This window comes from Bidens hawaiensis, unplaced genomic scaffold, assembly GCF_021521415.1.
Source record: "Bidens hawaiensis isolate Kalapana, Puna unplaced genomic scaffold, B.hawaiensis_p1.1 tig00043449_1, whole genome shotgun sequence".
Classification (NCBI taxonomy): domain Eukaryota; kingdom Viridiplantae; phylum Streptophyta; class Magnoliopsida; order Asterales; family Asteraceae; genus Bidens; species Bidens hawaiensis.
Genome location: NW_027497695.1, coordinates 100,390 through 121,664, shown reverse-complemented (window position 1 = coordinate 121,664; position 21,275 = coordinate 100,390). Strand labels below are relative to the sequence as shown.

The 21,275-nt window shown below is 38.3% G+C and overlaps 2 protein-coding genes and 1 pseudogene across 3 annotated transcripts; 1 reads left to right on the top strand and 2 right to left on the bottom strand.

Moving 5' to 3' along the window:
* The first annotated feature begins 1,642 nt into the window (after positions 1-1,642).
* Positions 1,643-2,996, top strand: LOC143594274 (uncharacterized). The gene is made up of 5 exons (XM_077073619.1): positions 1,643-1,719; positions 1,835-1,905; positions 1,986-2,091; positions 2,176-2,308; positions 2,728-2,996. Exons 1-5 carry the CDS (start codon positions 1,643-1,645, stop codon positions 2,893-2,895), a joined length of 555 nt encoding a protein of 184 aa, XP_076929734.1. The 3' UTR covers positions 2,896-2,996.
* A 1,037-nt stretch (positions 2,997-4,033) lies between these two features.
* On the bottom strand, positions 4,034-16,070 carry LOC143594275 (uncharacterized; annotated as a pseudogene). Its single transcript, XR_013146310.1, has 17 exons — positions 15,454-16,070; positions 9,933-10,018; positions 9,593-9,790; positions 9,192-9,467; positions 8,726-8,786; positions 8,124-8,229; positions 7,856-7,947; positions 7,605-7,784; positions 7,272-7,519; positions 7,047-7,202; positions 6,781-6,957; positions 6,585-6,704; positions 6,367-6,504; positions 6,193-6,246; positions 5,885-5,944; positions 5,233-5,619; positions 4,034-4,331 (listed from the first exon to the last, which is right to left on the bottom strand). The product of XR_013146310.1 is annotated as an uncharacterized LOC143594275 (transcript).
* On the bottom strand, positions 15,854-16,574 carry LOC143594272 (uncharacterized). Its single transcript, XM_077073618.1, has 3 exons — positions 16,334-16,574; positions 15,913-16,280; positions 15,854-15,871 (listed from the first exon to the last, which is right to left on the bottom strand). The coding sequence occupies exons 1-3, from the start codon at positions 16,572-16,574 to the stop codon at positions 15,854-15,856; spliced, it is 627 nt and encodes a 208-aa protein (XP_076929733.1).
* Between the last annotated feature and the right edge of the window lie 4,701 nt (positions 16,575-21,275).

Sequence of the window (21,275 nt, the reverse complement as noted above, 5' to 3'; positions counted from 1 at the left end):
GTTTTTGATCTTAATAGAAAACCCTTCAAAAAAATTCAAAAAAAATAATAAAAAAATCATAACTTAAAATATAAATAAAAAAACGAAAAATCTAAAAAACCAAAATGTTTCCGCCTTTATTCTCGTTCATTAAAAAAAAACTCAAAACCCGGTTCGACTCTAACCTATTCTGACCCAAACCAAAACAACATTTTCTTTAATTGACCCGTTCTGACCCAAACTCATTCTGACCCAAACTCTTTTTGACCCATGCCTCATTTCAACCCATGACTCGTTCGACCCAACCCATCCCATTTGCCACCTCTAAGAAATAACAAATGATAGAGGCGTACGCATAAATTATAATGGGAAAAGTGAATATGGGGCTGTTAAGCATCTAACCTTACATGTGAAACCGTCAAAACTACGTAGTTTTGATTAAAACTTTCCAAAAAACTAATTTGATTCTTTTCTTAATTAGGTTTCTTCTCCATTAATCTATATCTAATTAATCATTGATTCTTAATTCATCATTGTCAATGAACGCACATAATTAAATCAAAACTCTAGATTAATATGACGAGGAGAGGAAGAAGAATGAATATGTATTAGCAAGAAGACTAGTACAGCGGCAGAAATTCAATTCCCAGATTCTGAGACTATTCTTTTATTTCAAATTGAGTTGGTTTCTATTGTTTCATCCGAAAAGTTAAATACATGACTTGACTTTTATCTTTATCACTGTGTTCCCGAGTTTCATTTAAGGAGAGAAAAGAAAGGGAGGAGAATTGAAAGAGAAAAGAAAGAGAGGGGAAGGAAAATGTGTCACTTCATTTCATGTTCTCGAGTTTAATGAAAAATGGAAGAAAAGGAAAGAAAATGTAGGAGTTAATAGGTAGTTAATGTAATACACACACATTTTCTCTCATAATCTCTCCAATTTGGAAGGATGAGTATGGAATTAAGTTTTCTAGCCTTTTCTTTCCCCTCCTCTTGTTAAAAAATATCTGGAACATGATTCCTTCACATTTTCTTCTCATTTCCCTCCCCTCCCTTCTTTAAGTTGGTTCTCCTTCTAAATGAATGTTGTAAATGTTTCCTTTAGTCATTCTCAATTTCCCATGATGAATTAAGAATTAGTGGTTGTCGATTTAAATAAAAGTTGAATTAATAATCGACTTACTCTAAAATTAATAGAGAGGGAACATTTAAAAAAAAAGAATTAAATCATTTTTTTGGAAAGTTTAATCAAAACTACGTAGTTTTGATGGTTTCATATGTAAGGTTAGATGCTTAACAGTCACATATTCACTTTCGGGTAGTTTTGATGGTTTCATATGTAAGGTTAGATGCTTAACAGTCACATATTCACTTTCCCCGATTATAATATGGTATGCTTTTGTCAACCCCGAACAAGTTGAGGGGTCAATCTAATAAATTACATTACATGATTCCGGGTTTGCTTGAGACGCGCAGATTCGATTCGATTCAATTACAATTATAATAAATAATTGAAGTCAAAACAAATAAACGCAAAAGCGGATTGGATCTAGAAACAAGTAGTCATCATCATCATCGGAAGGAAGATTCGGAATTCAATAATAATAATAATAATTTGATGAGTCATTGCTAGTTGATTGATTGATAGCATTAACATTTAACAATGGCTCCCGGATTGCAAGGAATCAGTAGCTGGCTTAATAAGAAGGTCGTTGATCCTTTTGTCGATATCCTTACCAGGTAGTAGTAGTAGTAGCTTATCATTCATCTGTTAATTTACTTTATTAAACCAATCTCTTGTATTTATTAATTATATTACAATCAATCATACTAATAATAAACAATTGCTGCTTAGGGGAGCTGAGCCTAAGCAATTGGCAATCTCTGCTGCTCTTGGCATCACTTTAGGAATATTCCCAATAGTAGGTATGTATGTATGTATGTATGTATGTATGTATGCTTCTTGCTTATGCTTTTGCTTAAACCTACCTATCTATCAACCACAGGAGTCCCTTTTTTCTTCTGTGTCGCGGCTATCGCATTGCTCGGCACTTCTATAAACGCTCCCACTCTCATGCTCGCCAATTTTGTTATTACCCCAATTGAGCTCAGGTACACATTTCATTCATTATGTTGACCATTCTTTCCAAAACTTTTACCCCTCTCATGTTTAATCTCATGATTTTGGTGATGTAGTTTGGTGATACTGTTCTTACGGTTTGGTGAGTTTCTTACGGGCGGGCCCCACTTTCCCTTAACTTCTGATGCTCTAAGGAAGGTATTGACCGCTCAAGCTTCGACCCAGATCTTTCTAAGCATTGTTCATGCGGTATGTTAATACTCAACTCAACTTGTAATAATTCTATATTTTCAATATATTAATTAGATATTAAAATATTATGACTGCTACAACTTTAAACATCCAATTACTATTATCTCCGGATCATTTTGTCAATCATATTGTTTTAACATAATCACTTTCAAACAGCACGTCCAAACATAATTCAGCGGTGTGCATGAAACGGAAGTAACCGAATTCAAACAAAAACCCAAGGCTTGGTTTTTAAATTCTGTATAAACCAAATTTTCTGTTCAGTTACGGTTTTGCATGTGGTCAAAACCAAAAAAAAATCCAAACTAAACTGAAACTGAACGGTTTTCAAGAAGAATTTTCAGTTGTTGCTACTGTTTGACCTAAATTCACACCCTTAAAACATATGATTAGTAACTTGATGGCATTACGTGCAGTTGTTGGGATGGTTGGTTATGGCCCCGTTTATCATGGGACTGCTGTACGTTATACTTGTACCATGTTTCACCGTATTGGTCCGCAAATTCAGTTCAACGGTTTCAAGCCCAAAGAGGGATGACGCAACATCTTATGTGGAACTGACGTTCAAAGAAAGGGATGTTTGATCGGCTTATTAACACGGTACCATCTTATTTGACAACGGTTCGGGTTAATAGCCAAACGGCTTGCCCACTGCCACCTACTGCTGCCAATTGTCACCCGCCAACACCATGTAATAGAGTATATTTATACATTTATATGATTTTCTTACATGAACACATTTTATATTTTTCATTTTTGGAAAACTGGTGAGATACGAATGCAAAGTTAAATAATTAAATGTTTGTTCTTTTAAGTTTTCTAAATGCAAAGTAATAAAAGGAGAATATTAGTTACATATTATTATTATGTCAATTTTGGTTTAGTTTTCTGTAATCATACAGATGCAATTTATGCGACGTAAATAATTAATTAATGAAAAACATATAGTGAGATTTAGTAGTATGCAAGTCAGCGAGTGTGTTATTGTGGAAGAATATTTGAAGATGATGAATTGTGATTTCTGAAGACTACTGATAAAAGTGAACAAGAAGCAAGTAATGCTTCAGGCTCTTACTAACCAGAACCAGATGGGTGGCCCAAAACCTGGAGTTGACATTGAAATCGGAAATAAGGTGGTTCAACCCCGTCGTTAGCCTAAAGGGTGAGCATCATGGAACTTGAATCAATCTTTCGGTGTATAACATAATTTATTTATCAAGGGTTTGAATCATGAGTTATGCTAAATTGTTGTGTAAAACCACCTAGAGTTGGAATGATGTGTTTATAGAAATTGTTGTTATTAAGTTGATTCAATAATAATAAAAAAAATATATATTCTATAAAATCTAAACCAGTTTCAGACTTTCAACAAAATCCAAAGTTGATCAAACAGAGCTCAACCCAAAAGACTAGTCTAACGGGTGAGATAATCATTTGGCTTACAGAATAAAAGATTAAAGAAAGTGCATACAAATTAACATACAATTTTTAAATTCCACTATTTGTTTTTAGATTCCGCCAAACAACTACGAAAATGATATCTTTCTTGGTGTAACTGCTATCTATGTACACCACTTTACAACTCGCTACTCATCTCGTATAGGAATACAAGTTCTTCAGCTTGCCACTAAAACCACAAACCAAAATGAATCTAAGGCTACAACAAATCAACAAAAGCCACTTTTGATACCTACTGTCCAGGTTTCTCATTTTTTTCCCCGATGAATAGACAACGGCATTAGAAACACGGCTTGCTTCTCATCTCAGCCGTTGATGAATACCTTGTGGTTTTTCAGTGGTTGAGACCTTTTGCCATGCTTAAGTCAATGAAAAAACCTGTGAATGATTTTAGGTGTGTTTAGTCATCTTGTCCCGAGTTGTCTTCAGCAGCCGCAATGATTTCCTCCTCGCTTGAGAGGCAACGAATAGGAACATAAACAAATCCTTTTGGCAACCATTGATTTCTCAAGGATGCTTGATCTGATGTCATCAGCAACTCTTTCTCAAAAGTTTCTGTATGCTGTGACAATGTTTATACAATTGTAAGTTATTCGTGCAGATTTAACTCGCGTACTTGATCATGGATATTTGGGTCCAGCTGGTCAAAATGTACCCGAAAGTGTTCAGCAACATAGTCAATGATGGATTTTTACAGATATTGTTGTAATAATATTATTACTGTTATCATATTTAATTCAATAACTAATTGCAAATTTTTAAAAAAAAATAATTGACTTGACCTAACAGAGTCTAACGCTACCTCTTTTGAAACCTTATCAAACTTTCCGCCTCTCAAATTATAAGTAAAAGTAAAGGTTGCAAACTCAAACCAATTTATATATTAAAAGGATGATTCAGTAATGTTTTAGTTATTTGAAGGATCAAACAAACAAAATTAAAAACATTAGCTAAAAAAGTTATTGGTTAAAAGTAGCCCGGGGTTTAACTTTAAAGCATAAGACCACCTAAATCATTTTGATAAAAAGTTAATTACACAAAAAAGTCCCTGTGATTTGGCTATACTGCAACTGTAGTCCCTAAGTTTCAAAGATTACAGGTTTAGACCATACGTTTGCACAACCGTAACACGATTGGTCCCTGGAGTAGATGGACATTAACCTTTTCTGTTAAGTGTATGTGAAATGACAAAAAAACCCTTAACATTAATTAACAAAATCTACACTTTTTTATAAAACTAAAAATTTCTGTTATGTGCATGTGAAATGACCAAAATACCCTTAACATTAATTAAACGAAATCAACACTTTTAAAAAAACAAAAGTTCTACATGTGCATGTGAAATGACGAAAATACCCTTAATATTAATTAAAACAGAATCGGCATGTCCTTTATAAAACGAGTAAAAATTCCATGATACACATGTGAAATGACTAAAATACCCCTAACAAAAAAGAATTTACCTTTTCATGTCCGAGACACTTGTCCACATCATCAACCGCAGTGTGTGAAGGCCTGTGTGGGATTTGTTTGCCAGCTAATGGCCTAACTGTAGGAGTGTGAGTAGAGCTTTGAGAAATTGAGCTGTCATCTGTTTTCTGGTCAGTGTCCATTGCCATTGAAAACCGTATACTTCGCTTCCCGGTGACTGTTGTATCGATTGTGACATCATCTGATCTCTGGATACTCTCACTGCAAGACTTGTAACTGTTTGTGTAACTGTCTTTTAAGGAGGTTGTTGCTGACTCTGAACTAACATCAGGTGACACGTGAGTACATATGCGCGTGAATAAAGATATTGATTCTCTATTCCAACGAAGCGTGTCATGTGAACAAATGACCAACTCACGCTGCAGCAGTACAATTGATTGGCAGGTGTTATTGATCAACAAATAAATATGGATAGAATTAACGTAACTAACAACAAAAATGGGATTTAATTAAGGGGTACTGTCATAAAACGACAACGTACACACATTTTGGTCATCATACAGTGACCCGTACCATTTTAGTCGTTAAACTTGGTAGAAGTGTTCCATTTTTAAAATTAGTCATTGTAAACTGTAGTATGGTTATAACTTTATACTCCAGAAGACACAGACCGTTAAAGCTTACCTTCAATTTCTCCCGTCTAATAATTCTTTCACATATAAGGCGTAATCTCTCCAATTCAACCTGCACACAGAAATATAGTCATATAAATTAAACATTGTTCTAAGACAATACTCACCATGTCATACAAAGATTGCAACTTTTCATCTGTCACACGAATAAATATACATGCAAACACTCAAAATAAAAACACACATTCAAAAAACAGAGAAGCATAAAACCACAATTTTGTAATGATTACTGAGAACAATAGATAACTAAAAAGCATTGCAAAAGGTTATAATGTTGACATTCATGTGACTGTAACTCACCCTAACTTTCTTCAGAGAATTCCATTCTTCTACTCCATATTTCTGAGTCTCGGCCTACCATATACAAAAACACTTATTAGAAACTAGAGCGGTTATTATTATCATAAAAAAAGGGCAAAATACAGTGCAACGTAGAAAAAGTATCAGTTATAGTAACGGCAAAATACACATCACCTTAGTCCTCTCCACAAGGCTATGCTTATCACAGTAAGCCTTATGCTGCAACTTCCCACCAATAGTCCTCACATTCATGAACAAGCCAGCACTACTACAAGTAGGATGAAATGTGCTTTGACAGTGACCATAATTGCACTGTAAACAATATTATTAAAATCAACTTTTCAACACAAGAAAATAAAAAACAAATAAATAAATAAAATGTGTAAACTCACCTTTAGACAGACACCCTCTTTGCGGTTGCAAACAAGACAAATGTCATTCCCCTTAAAGATTGTGTCCATGCAATCAATAGGTTTTATTTGCCCCCTTCTGAATGTTGATTCTAGAATCCACTGCATCACAAAAATGAAACACATGTAAGAATCAGAAACAACATTATAGATCCTCAACGGAAGAAAAGAAACTTACTTCAGCACAGAAGGCATGGACCCATTGACCATCAGTTGACTTCCTAAAAGCACCAATAGTGCCACAACATAATCTACATTCTGCTACATGAGATGACCATATATCTTCACACAACTCACAAAACCATGGGCCTGTAGAATCTTTAATACTACGATAACAATCAATATGAACTGTAACCTGTTAGCAGATAGGTATATGATTACATCTTAACCATAACAAAAAGGGTAAGAAATAAAAGAGTGTTTATTACAAGCATTTAAACTAACCTTGCAACTAGAACACCTGATAATAGGGTTCAAAACTGTCTAGGCCCGTCTACAAACATCACAAACCTTAGAATGCCCTTTATTCTTCAAAGTTGATATTTCATGTAAAGTCGTTACAGACAACTTGGGATGTGCTTCTTTTGCTTTCAAAATATTCTGAAGACAATAATAAGAATATGAATAACTTAGTTTTATGATAATAAAATAAGAGTCAAGCACAACAACCTCTTGGTGAGCTGAGTCATCAACCGTATTTTTCCTTATAGAAGAAACCCTGGATGAGGCAGCTGCATCAGCGGTTGCAGTGGCTAACACAGCTTGAGCTTCCTTGTGCCTTCTTTCTTTTTGACCACGTTTTTTAAATTTTTTTAAGTCAAAAATAAACTGGCTCACAAACACCGCATCCCAGTTATCTTTTCTTACATCATCAATCTCTTGTGGGAGACACTTGGTTACCTTAGAAATCAAAGCATCTGCATGTACCACATAACAGAAGTAAGTACTCTAGTCAGCAACGGATATACAGCAAAAACCCTAAACCCGCAAAAATAAAGAGACCGTTTATGTGTTTTCTTGCAGCGGCATTGCGAAGTAGTTGATGTTGATAGTAAACCAGTTCTCCTTCCACTTCATCAACTGGAAACATACTTATGATACTCATCCGTTCAGTTTTTCCTGACTCGGTACTCGACTCAGTAGCCGAATTTCGAGTTTCTTGATTGCAACCAACTCCAGAACCTGAGGAAGCCTTCATCAGATAACATCATCGCAAAATAACTGTGAGGAATACGTATGAAGTAAGATGTTACCATCATCCTCGTGAACTTTCATCTCAGAAATATATTGTTTCCGCATCAGTATAAGTGGGTGGACATAAGAATCAGGTGAAGCTTCTGTTCTACTACATTACCAGATGTCTAGATATTGGTATTCATGTAGAACCAAATAATCACAAACATTCAAAACAAAAATCCCAAAACGTAAAACCCACCCTAACACCCCCACCCCCCCTCCATTCTCTTTTTTTTGTTATCCTTCTATCAGTAAGTTGCAAAGATTCAAGTTTTTAGAGCTTACATGGCAACAGGGCTGTTATTCTCAGAGATTGAGCAATTGGAGTCGATTGGCCTGTCAACTTGACCGCAGCCAATTTGACTTGGACTTGAACACTTGACAGCATCACCTGTACACGGTGGTAAATTTGGTACATGATATTAGAAATTTAGACGAAAAGCAAAAAAAAAGGTAATAAACTGTATATTTGAAAAATTGGCTAATAAGTTTTAAGCAATCATTTCTTCCAAACTCGATTCTCATAAACTATCATTTAAATGATAGGTTGATCTTTTGCAAGTTTAACTTGGTCAAAGAAAGTCATTACAACAAGTAATCAGTTACTTATAACCATGATTGCAATTTATATTAAACCAACTTAAAAGCACATTTTTACACAACAGGTCAGGTGTGGACTTAAATAAAACAATCGCAAACAGTCAGTCAACTACAATAGAAAAACCTATCTCAAACACTCAGTCAACTGCAATCAGCAGTTTGAACCGGAAAAAGATGGTCTTTGCTAATAAATTATATTATATTTACCATCAACTGAATGGCATAGCAAACCCCATATAAAATAGGGCAAATGAAACATAGCAAAAGCAAATTATCAGAAAATGCACCTTTTTGTTCAGTAGTGTTTCTCACCAATAAATCAGAAACTGGACAAGATTCAGTAGATGTCTGCAGAAACAAAACTAAAAATTATTTGGATATCCCTTTTACTGCAAGAAAGTGGAATATTCGTAACAAAACATAATAAAATATAAACAGAAAAAACAAGCAATAAGCAAGAAATCTACATGCAGTGAGAAAAGAATAAAAAAATAACCAGGGGTGGTTAAATCGGATTAGATATTACCAACAAATATTCAGAGAGAAGACCTTAAAATATTAGATCATATATTCCAGAAAGAATCATACTAACCAAATTAATTAGTAAAATCATCAATCTTAAAATCTAAATTTATGACATAAAAGTGTAATCTTAGATTCGCCTAAGCTGCTAACATTATAAAACCTTGCAATAAGATCACAAAAGGTAACCATAACTAAAAGTTGATTATAGAAGCAAGCAACAACCTTTACCGTAGAATCAGGAGATGACTCTTGACCAGAAAACTTGCCACCATTTTTATCCTCATCCCTTATTACTCCATCTGCAGAACTCCTTTTAAGAGACAATATAAGACTGTTATCCTTGAGCACCCTAATATTGCATTTGGCTTTCTTCCGAGGTGGGCCCAACTTAACAGAAAAACTCCCTACATTGTTGTCTGGCACTCTTGTAATAGCATTTTCAACACCAGATGCTTTCTCACCATTGAATATGCGTGTAGACAAAACTTTAAGCATCAAATTTTTCTGCAAGTCACAAACATAAGCATAAACTTTTAAACAATTTGACTAAGAGGAATAATAATCCCACAAAACAGTCAATCATAAGAATGCTCTTATAATAACACTTGTTTCATAAATTTTTACTGAACCTTCTTTACAAGTAGAGCAAGATTAGAAGAATCTGACACTATAACATCTTCAACGGTGTTGCTGCCTTTGACATCTGCCATGTCAACGTCTGTTTTACTTTTAATGTTTGAACTAGTATTTAGCACCCCATCTTCAATAGATACACTGCCTTCTTTTGGGGCTTCAGTATGCTTTAAGCAAAAAGCTCGCATCTCAACCTACATAATTTTATTTTTTTTTTAAAAGACCACATCAAGATATTTTAAGCAAGCGAAAAAATAAACACATTATAACAATTTATGAGAACATAAAATGATTGACTGATGATTTCTAGTTTGAATGGAAGATGAATGAGCTTACATCATCACACCCGAATTTCCCCCAAATTTCCATTCTATGACTTGCCTCCCTTGCACATACAGGATGGAAAGCAGTTCGACAAGATCCTATGCAAGTATCAAAATAAACGAAATTATAGTTCACAAACAGTGGATAGTGTAAGAAAGTCCTAAAGGGACAAGAGTTAACAAGCGAAGCATAAAGAAATAGAAGAAAACTGTAAAGGCAGACTTTCACATCCTAAAACAGCGATAACATAATTACAATAGTCATTGAAAAAAATAATTCTGCCAAAATGGTATAAATTCTCAAATGTTGAGATAATGTGTGTCAGTACCCTGTTAACGTATCGCCAATGCACACATTTATCAAATAAGCATAAAAAAGCCAGTCGACCCATTAGCTCCACTAATGCTTAGCACACTGCATCTTGATAACTTTGCTTTTTTAAACTCGTTTGTAGATCGAAATGACAGTTTTTAATACCGAAGACATGAATTTCATATTACAACTACTTTGTAATGGTATATGTATACACTTAATACTGCATTTGCTATTGCATACCGTTTGTCTACCGTTTTTAAAACAACTCATGTAATTCTATACATGCAACTTTGTATTCTCATCTTTTCTCGGGCAGACTATTAAGTACTTATACTTTTGTCACATGTAAGCTATTTCTGTGACACCAAAAGACTGGCATTTAATTAATTAAATGCATCATCACCCAACTCAACCTCGGTCCTCATGAACAAAAAATGCAGCATCATTTCCAAGTACTGTTTAAATGCAAATATGCAATCATTCCCATATATAATATTACAAATATACAATATAAAAAGAAATTAAGGCAAAAGTTATAAGCTAAAATGTTTTTGTTAAATGCAGAGTTTAACAATGCCAAGTTATTACTATATTTCAATTCTGCAATAAGAGAATTAGCAGTTTCTGTTAGGAACAAAGCGGCGCAGCGGAATCAACACACACACACACAAACGATATAAACACGCGGTATAGAAAAATAAACGACACAAGAATTTTACGTGGTTCGGTCCCAGTGGGGGACCTACGTCCACGGGCTGCAACCAGGTTATTTCATTAAGCTCAAGGCACACAAGATTACAATTACAACTAGGGTATATATAGACTAAATCTAGGGTTCCTAACTTGTTCTCCAAGTTAGGCCCAAACAAATAAGATGGGACCCATTAGGGCCGGCTAACCCTAATTAGGGCCGGCTGCCCTAATACCCTTTGTTCGAGTCTCCAACCCTAACAATCTCCCACTTGGAGGCTCGAGCAATCCTCAATCCACCATCCAAGCAAACCCTATACCTGTAACTCCAGTAATCTTAAAAACAGAAATCTTCCAAGCCTCCAGTTCCAAGAACAAGCTAAAACTTCACGGTCAGAAGTTCTCCAAGCCTCAAGCTCCCAAGAACAAGCTATGATTTCAAATAAAAGAAGTCCTCCAAGCCTCAGTTCCCATAAACAAGCTAAGACTTCAATCTAATCCTCCTAGTTGCAGCGGCCCGCTCCTCAATTACCTGAAGAGCCAGTTGAAGCTCCATTGAGCTCCAACCCAACAGTCATCAATGACCCAGCCATGGCAAAACCCGCCATTGACTCATCCTCAATCTCAACCGGCTCCCACTGATTCGAACTACCGGCTCCAGAGACTCCCAGAGAAAACACCACTCTCCAAAACCTGCAAGTACCCAGGAGAGATTTTCCCATTCGGAATTCCGGTATTCAAAACCCAACGGTGTTTTGAACTGTACCTAGAACACGGTTCGTGCTCCCACTGTTCCAAAACCCCTGACCTAGTTTAAACCTCCGAATGCACTCAGCTACATCCCGGTGGCTCCAGGATTCACACTTGCAAAATGAATCCACTTAGCTCTACCCGATGCAGCGAGCCAAGACTTTAATACTCGGAAGTTGGTTCCCTTCTTCCAGCGATACATAAACTTGTACCTTCCCAAAGTCTTCAATAAGATTCACCAATACTTCACTACAGTGGGTAACATGAAATGAAGTATACCAGAATCTCGAACCCAAGAGTCTCACTGCCTTCACTGAGTCCCAATGCATCAACCCAGACACATTCTCAGAAGCAGAATTCATTATCTTTTGACATTGACTCTAAAGAATGTCACGAACCTCCATGCAGCTCCACGAAGTCAACTATGCCCAGCTCCCACTGTCCCTGTTATCCCAACCCATTACCAAAACCAACATTCCATGAGATTATCCCCGATCGTACTTTTCCCGGTAAACGTGTTCACCCAGCACAAGATCCCGGATCCCCTCAAATGTCGAACTGCTGATCACCACCGAACAAGAAATAATTTCATAGTTCCAGACCAGCTAACCGGCAAACGGTTATAACTAACAGCAGTAGAGCTTTACCGAAAGCAAACGGTACCAAGGATTCCGCGATTGTACACCCGATCAGCTAATCCTAACCGAATAAACCTTTCAACCTGACTTCCCTTTTTTTTCACTTATGTCGTCACCAGCACACCAGAATCAGAATACTTAAAACCCAAAGCATTCCAACCTGCTAGTTCCATTTTCACCTGTTTTATCCCACAGTACCACATCCAAGTTCCTTTGACAAAACCAACCAACCGAAATCCAAACCGGTCAAACCTTCGATCATACCCATCCCGTCTTCAGCTATAACAATTAGCAATCAGGAAACAAATCGAAACAGTGAACACATCAATGGTACGAGCCAGAACTTGACGGATGTTCTCTACCGAACATTGTCAACTGACCGATTTGCTCCTACAATAAACTTCGCAGACAAATCTAAACCCAAATATTGATTTTCACGTAACTCGGTTCTCAAACAGTTGATAATAAACAGTCAACAGAAACTAACTAAATCTCTAACCTTTATTCGACGAATCCAAGAGTTTTATAACCAAACCCTAATCGGCGGCTTCAAAGAGATTAACCTGGTACTATAAACAAAACCATTTATACCCGCGATGTCATAACCCGAAACACCTGACCCGACCTTCACCTGCAAACCCGAGTGAAACCTGCAACTCCAAGAAGTCCAAAACAGGAATTCTAATTGCAAAATCACCCCGAAAACCGTCCCAAACAGCCCTGTTTTCTTTCCCTTTTTGCGCAACCTAGGGTTTCTCCTTTACGAATCGTTCTTCCGTGCAATACCGTGTGCAACAACGAGCCAAAGCTCTGATACCACTTGTTAGGAACAAAGCGGCGCAGCGGAATCAACACACACACACACAAACGATATAAACACGCGGTATAGAAAAATAAACGACACAAGAATTTTACGTGGTTCGGTCCCAGTGGGGGACCTACGTCCACGGGCTGCAACCAGGTTATTTCATTAAGCTCAAGGCACACAAGATTACAATTACAACTAGGGTATATATAGACTAAATCTAGGGTTCCTAACTTGTTCTCCAAGTTAGGCCCAAACAAATAAGATGGGACCCATTAGGGCCGGCTAACCCTAATTAGGGCCGGCTGCCCTAATACCCTTTGTTCGAGTCTCCAACCCTAACAGTTTCATGAATGACAGTTGGCAATTTTTCATCCCATGCCCAAAACATAACCACCATCAAGCCTAGAAACCCTTGTAAATGGAAAACTATTCCCCTATATAAACATGCAGAAAGTAAATTTTTCCCCAACTGCATAAGCTATAAATTCGTAATTCACAAAATGTATATTTACTTTATGCAAAAAGTGTTGCATACAGCAGAAATCAACTTGCAGCAAATTAAGATATTGATCTAATATCATTTGCTGCCATGTGTCACCTTATCTGCAGCATAAGAAAACCACTCACTAATTCCACAAAGAGTGAACATGGACCCAGGGCTGATAAAAAAAGGAGAACAGCAAAACAAAACGAAGCTAATAGAGACTGTCAATTCATTGGTGAACCCTGAACAAAACCAGCTAACATGTTGTGTGGAGCATGATTGGTACAAGTAACTGCATAGGTCTCATATAACTATGCCACCTATTATGATTCACAAAAGAAAACAACTTTTGAGGAAACGAATAAAGAAACAGGAGTTCTTAGGATATTGGTTAATCATTAATGGTATACTTGTATGAGAAAGCAATCTAGTTCGAGACCAAATGCTAATGCGCATTTAAGTTAGGAAATGTATTGTTGTGAAGAACAGTTCATAAAAATATAAATCAGTAAATGTTTAGAAAAAATATGGCTAATGGAAAGCTTCTACAAGAAATCTAGTGCATAAGAACTGACATCCAACATATATATCATGGACTGCGTAAGCTTGACCAGCACCAAATAAGAGCAGGCCCTTCTGTAAGAACTGTTAACATTATAAATTCATATATAAAAAGACCAAGATCTACAAGATAGCACTCAAGTCCCACATATCTGTTATCTATTGTATTTTTTTATAACCTTATTATGTCACCGTGCCTACATATTCAAATATCTTATCTAAAAATCAAAATAAAAGTACTACTTTCTTTCAACTTGCAAGTCTAGTAATCTCCATCAGGTAACTCTAAGAGGGTTGAATTGTTCTTAAGTCAGATTTTATATTTTAAGCACCGAACAAATGGGAAAAAAAAATACTTGACATTTGACAAATGATTTGAGATCCTTTTTGGTAATTAAGAGTCCATGATTTCACAATATGTTCCAAAACAATTTCAAAGTTAAGTTCGCAAATCTTGATGTCCCTATAATTGCTTGTGGCAAACCGACTAGAGGGACCTACCCATAGTTATCAAATGCGTTAGGCGCACTCAAGACGCATAGGCCTCGCCTAGGGCCTAGGCGCAAGGTGTAACAAATGCGAAGGCCTGAGAAAAAATAAGCGCACTTAAATAAAACATTTAATATATATTATGTATATGAAAAATAATATTATTCTTCAAATACAAGACGCAGATAGGTGATGAGTAAATTATTTCCATAAACCTTTTCTATTGTTATCTAAAAGTAAATAGCTACTTAGCACCCCGTGAATATGTAATACTAGCATTATTAAAAAATAAATTTATAGGGAAAGAATAAAAAACCAAGAAATCTATTTAACTAAAGACGTTTAACTAAAGGTTATGAGCGCTCACTGCACCCTTTACTTATATTTTTTGCCTTAAAAAAGGAGCAACTCCATATACAAATGTCAAGCCAAACTAATTAATGCATTTTTCAGTTGACTGCATAGAATGCCTAGTCTCTAGCAGTCTAACTGCAGTAAACGAGATTTGAAAAACAGCAAACACGGATAAACCATGTTATCTAAATGATGTTAGCCTGTAGTCACGCATGTTAAACTTCTGTTTATTTATATGAATCTGCAAGTAAACCTTACACAGAACAAGTAGAAACACAAACTTATATAAGACATTCATTAGGGTATATTACTAGAACTTACATGGTTACAGGTACAAAATATCCTACATTACAGTCGTATTGTGTCCATAACCGATTAACAGCAATAGATATGATGCACCATTACACCACTAAAAGAAAGAGTGAAACTGATGTGACAACATACCGTAACTGCAACGAACACAGGCACCACATTTCACCTTGCACAGATAACATATTAACTTCTTCTGTGCATCCTTAACGCCCTCAACGTTCATAATTGGTTCCATGCTTTTTGTATCCTCTATATAAACCTCAGTCATCCACTGACAACAAAACAAGTGAACAAACTCAACATGACCACCATCGTCATCCCCATCACCCCTCTTTTTCACAGGCTTTAAGGCCCCACCCTGCTGTGGGCAAAGCAGACAGCGCCCGTCACAATCAGTGTTTTTCTCTCCATCAATCTTAACCCTGCACCAAGAAAACATAACCAACCAGCATCATCACTTTGCCGCACACCATAACATCTCTGATGCACCGCCACACCACAAGACGTGCAAACAATCAGCCTGTTCAACTGATCATCTGTCCCACCCTCGCTGCAATAATCACAACACGTAGATGGCTCTCTGTCTTTAACCGGTTGAGCAGCAAAAAGCTTCTCCAACCTCGTTTCCTCACCTGGCAGCTTGCGTTTCTTGGAAGGCCGTTCAGATGTCAAATATATCTTATTTCTACAACCTAAAATCCATTCCATCCCACTATGCTCTTGTTGGTTTTGTGAAACTTGATTAACACTTTCACCGTCTACTTCCATAATATGGTTAACATCCTGATGACTTTCATTCACATTCACATTATTATTACTGTTATCATTTCCAGGATAAGGAATTGAAATGAGACTATTATTATTATTACCATTACCCCTAAACACCGAAGCAGCTTCATTTAGCCTCTCAATATCATCCAAGCACACTCCCCTAAAATAATCCTCTTTCTGACCAAATGCTGTTCACCTTAACCTTCTCCTTGTTTTTATTAATATCCGAGCCCCCTCTTACACTTCTTTCGATTAGCATCCGACTGTTTACACAGCCAACTAGCCATACCACCAGGCAGTGTGGTAACGGTAACTGAACTCTTCTTCTCCACATCCTCCAAATCAAAAGGCGAAACAACCGCAAGCGCCTTAGACGCCTGTGCGTAGAAGCTTAGACCGATTTGAGCCACTGGTGCGTGTTTATTGGAAAGTGGAGAATGCGTTTCCTGAGTGGTGCAACATCCGTTCTCGATCCTACACATCATGGTTCCATTTCGATAAACCCTAGCCCTAATTTGGCAAAACCCTAACCCTAAGTTGTTGAGAATAACTGATGCATCGTAACGTTGGTTGGTTGATTGATTGTACAGGGAGATGAGATTGGCCGCCAATGGGTAAGCTAGGGTTTCTTTGTTTCGGCGATTTTAGATCCGTCGTGTACGTTTATTCCGTTTTGGTTGTTCCATTTTTATTACTCCATTTTTTATATTATATTATATGATAATAAAATAAGCCCTTTTCACGAAAGAATTGGAACTGGAATAGGGTTTGGAATTTGAATGAATTAGATTTGTAATTTGAACATTTTTAATAGGAATTAAAATTTAAGGAAATTAAAATCCAATTACATTCTTAGTGTGTTCATTTGACAAATGCATAGAAATCGAGTGTTTTTTTTTAAATTTATTATTATTATTATTATTATTAATATCTTATTATTATTTTATCCAAATATTATTATTATTATTATTATTAATATCTTCTCTTATTATTATTCTTCAGATCTCAATTTCACAAACTCTAGCTCTCTCTCAAGCTTTATCCTTTATGATCATCTACAATTTGTTACTGATGAATTGTGATCACCAGTGCAGCAGCAACTCCACTTGCAATTGCATATTGTAAGTAAGTCATGAAATCAGTGCAGCAGCAACTCCATTTGCACAAAATGATGAAGCATCAAGTTCATATTAATATTAATAATAATATTATTATTATCTTTTAGCCTCTTCCACGGATCTCTGTTCTCTTCTTCTTCATTCAGATGAGATGAGACGAATTTGCTGCTGATCATAACCCTACGTTGATAGGTTGCCAACGAGAGGATTCGCTGTCATAGGCAAAAGCAACGAGTGTCTTCAAGATGTACAACAGCTATAGCATACTGCATACCTATTGTGATTTGTGAAATAGATTTAAAAGATATCTATTTTGGTGGTTAATACGTGTTGCACGCCAGGTGTTCGACGAAATTACGACTTACGTTCGGATAAATTAAAGATTGTTTACTTGCATTTGGGTGCTTAAGGGGGCATTTTGAGTTGGAGTTCTACCCTATTTGCTTTATTTTGGAGTTATACCTTCCTCCTCTTATGCCTTAGCGGTTGTTGTGGGGTGCTATATGGGGGGTGAGCAACCCGTAGTTGCTCCCCTCCTTCGAGTGTGAGGGGTTTGGTCTTTGATTCTTGCTCTAACTCATCTCGAGTCGGGGTCCTTAGGGGTCCGTTGTCTTTTGTGATTTGTTTGGTTTCTGTTCTCGTGTGTACATGGCTATCATAAAAAGAATTCGAAACGTAAATACAGGAGGGCTTGGTCATAGCTCCACTTACGGTTTAAGGCCATGCCCCTTTAAGCAATTCCACGAGTGTAAGGATGGTAGACCTGGGTCCTCGGGGTTTTTCCGCCTACTTGAGCACATGCAAAGTACCCATTTCAAAACGGATACTCGGAAGAACCTTTTAATAGATGCTATCTCCAAGGATTTTGACCTTTTTATAGATGTTGGGGAAGCCCTTCGGGCGGGGGATAAATGGTTATGTGGGAGGTGCATGACGTTGCATGCCCTTAGCAGGGGGTGCAAGCATGCTGATGGTGTCTATTCTTTTTCTGTGGATTCTGGAGAGGCTGGAGAAATCATCGTTGGGATCCAGAAACCTAATTGTGTGTCTGTGTTTAGGGACCCAGGTCCATCTGTAGGAGTGGTTGGGGATGTATCCCTTTTTGAACGGGTTTTCTCCCTTCCCATTCAAATGGTTAAGAGCATCCGCCCAAGTTATAGTTTGGCATTTGCTCAAACTTTGGCATGCGCTTTACGCAAGGTAGTGGATTCACCAGGCTCGATTGAGAATTGGGTCAAATTACTATTGTTGCCGCGTTGTACTTTAAGGGTGGTGAAACCTTCCACTAGGCAGGAACGCAGGTCAGGGAATCGAAAGTCTTTGCAATGTAGTAGCATTCGGCAAGCACTTGCGGTGTGGAAAGATGGATCTGGTTTTGCTGACTTGGTTCTTTCTCTCTTTGATAACGTGGGGGGAAACATTTTTTTCTAAAAGAGAGGTGGGAGGGGAGGAGGGTTCTGAAAACAGCCTCAATATTAAACAATGTCTCAGGAAAGTCAGGGATGGTCATTTCACAGCTGCAGTCAAGGTATTATGCTCAAGTGGGGTTGCCCCTCTCGGAGATTCAACCATGAAAGCCCTCATTGATAAACACCCAGTGGTGCCGCCTCCGTCCTTGCCTTCTAGCTCTGTCGCCCTGCCTACTCTCTCTGTGGATGGGGACTGTGTGCTTAGATGTATCCGTTCATTTCCTAAATGGACCTCATGCGGGAGGGACGGGATGCGGGCGCAACACTTGTTGGGCGCTCTTAGTGGTGAGGGATCAGTGACTTCCATGGGTCTGCTCTCAGCCATCACTGAAGTCGTCAACTTATGCCTTGGGGGTCTGTGCCCCAAGGTGCTCGCTGAGTTTATTGCTTCGGCCCCCCTTACCCCTTTGTTAAAGCTGGATAATGGAATTCGGCCCATTGCTGTGGGGGCTATCTGGCGTAGGTTGGTTTCTAAAGTGGCTATGAAGATGGTGGGGAAGAAAATGACTCAGTATTTAGGGGACTTTCAGTTTGGGGTAGGGACCCCTAATGGGGTAGAGGCGGTGCTTCACAGCGCGAACCGGTTTCTTAACTCCTTTCACGCGGACGGTTATTTAACTATGCTTATCGTGGACTTCTCCAACGCCTTCAATATGGTCGACCGCACAGCCCTTCTCCGGGAGGTTCATCATCATTGCCCGTCTATCTATCTATGGGTCCAGTTCCTTTATGCCCAGCCGGCTAGGTTGTACGTTGGTGATGACTGTATAGGGGCTACTACTGGGGTTCAGCAGAGAGACCCCCTTGGGCCCCTCCTCTTTGCCTTAGCATTACACCCTCTTGTTCTCCGGGTACAAAATGACTGTAACCTCCCATTTCATGCTTGGTACTTGGATGATGGGACTATTATTGGTGGTGCCAACGAAGTCGCTAAAGCCCTAGACATTATCAGCTCGGAAGGGCCATCATTAGGGCTGCAACTTAATATTAAGAAAACCGAGGTTTTTTGGCCAGCGTGTAATGGGGTGAAAGTTAAATATGGGCTTTTCCCTAGTGGGATTAGTAGACCAAAGAGAGGGGTAAAGCTCCTTGGAGGGGCTGTTAGTCGAGATCCCTACTTTATTAAGGAGTTGGCGAGGCGGAAAGCATCTCGTGCGGTTGATCTTATGAAACTCTTACCTTACCTTAGGGATCCCCAGATCGAACTCCTCCTGCTTAGGTCTTGCATGGGGGTTGCTAAGTTGCTTTTCGGGTTACGAACATGCCACCCCCATATGATGGATGGTGCGGTATCCTATTTTGATAAGGGGCTTCGAGAAGCCATCGAAGACATAGTTGTATGTGGAGGCCCATTCTTTGGTGATCTTCAGTGGCGACTTGCATCTTTACCGATGCGCTTGGGGGGTTTAGGCCTTCTTTCGGCTCATGATGTTGGGGTTTACGCTTTTGTAGCGTCGAGGGCTCAGTCTTGGAAGCTACAGAATCACATCTTAAGGAATAGCGGAGTTGTCGACCTGGACACAGACTACGTGCAGGCCCTGGAACGCCTAAATGGCGCTCTCCCAGACTTTGACATTGGCGGTTTCTCTAATAAGGACACCGCCCCACCAAAGCCTCAAAAAACTTTGTCAAATGCCCTTTTTGGCAAAATCGCTCAGAGCCTGGGAGAAGTTTTTGAATTGTCCCCCTGACAGAAGGCGGCTATTGAATGCTTACAAGGTCCTCATGCCCAAGATTTTCTGACCGTTATCCCGATTGATGGCTTGGGCCAAAGCATGTCTGCGGTCGAGTATAGGGCCATTCTTAAGTACCGTTTGATGGTCCCAATGTACCCAGAAGACGAAACATGTCCGATATGTCGTAAGGCTTGCCTGGATAAATTCGGAGAGCATGCGGATGCCTGGGTTCAAATACCGACATGATTGGGTGCGGGACGTTCTTTGGGACATCTTAAGGCGAGCTGGGATATCAGCTAAAAAGGAAGCCCCCGTAAACTTCCTTACAGACCCCACGGAAGGGAGATCCACTCTACGACCGGCAGATTTGCTCGTCTTTGGTTGGGCCGGGGGAAAACACGCTTGTGTTGACCTCACAGGGGTATCTCCTTTAGCTGGTTTGAGGGATAATGGGTTTGTAGCTGGGCAAACAATGAAAAGGGCTGAAACGAAGAAGGTGGAGAAACATGCTAAAGCCTGCGAAGAGAACCAACATGTTTTTGTGCCTCTGGCTTTTGATACCTTTGGCTCCTTGGCACCGGAAGCTATCCGTTTCCTAACCAGGGTCCAACGGGTTGTGCATAGCAATGTGTCGACTCCAAAGGGGCAGGGGTATGTCTTTAGCAGGTTAGGGTTTGCAATTTAGAAAGGGGTGGCGGCGCATCTTGTTGCCCGCCTACCTGCTATGTTGATGTAATATCTATGTTTCTACCATGAAATGAAATTTAAAACAAGGATGACGGTGAAAACATTTTAGTTTCTTTAGATTTTTTGTTTTTTATTTACATTTTGCTTTATGATTTTTTTATTATTTTTTTGAATTTTTATTATGGGTATTCTATTAGGATCAAAAGCCCCTCAAAAAAATATTAAAAAATAAT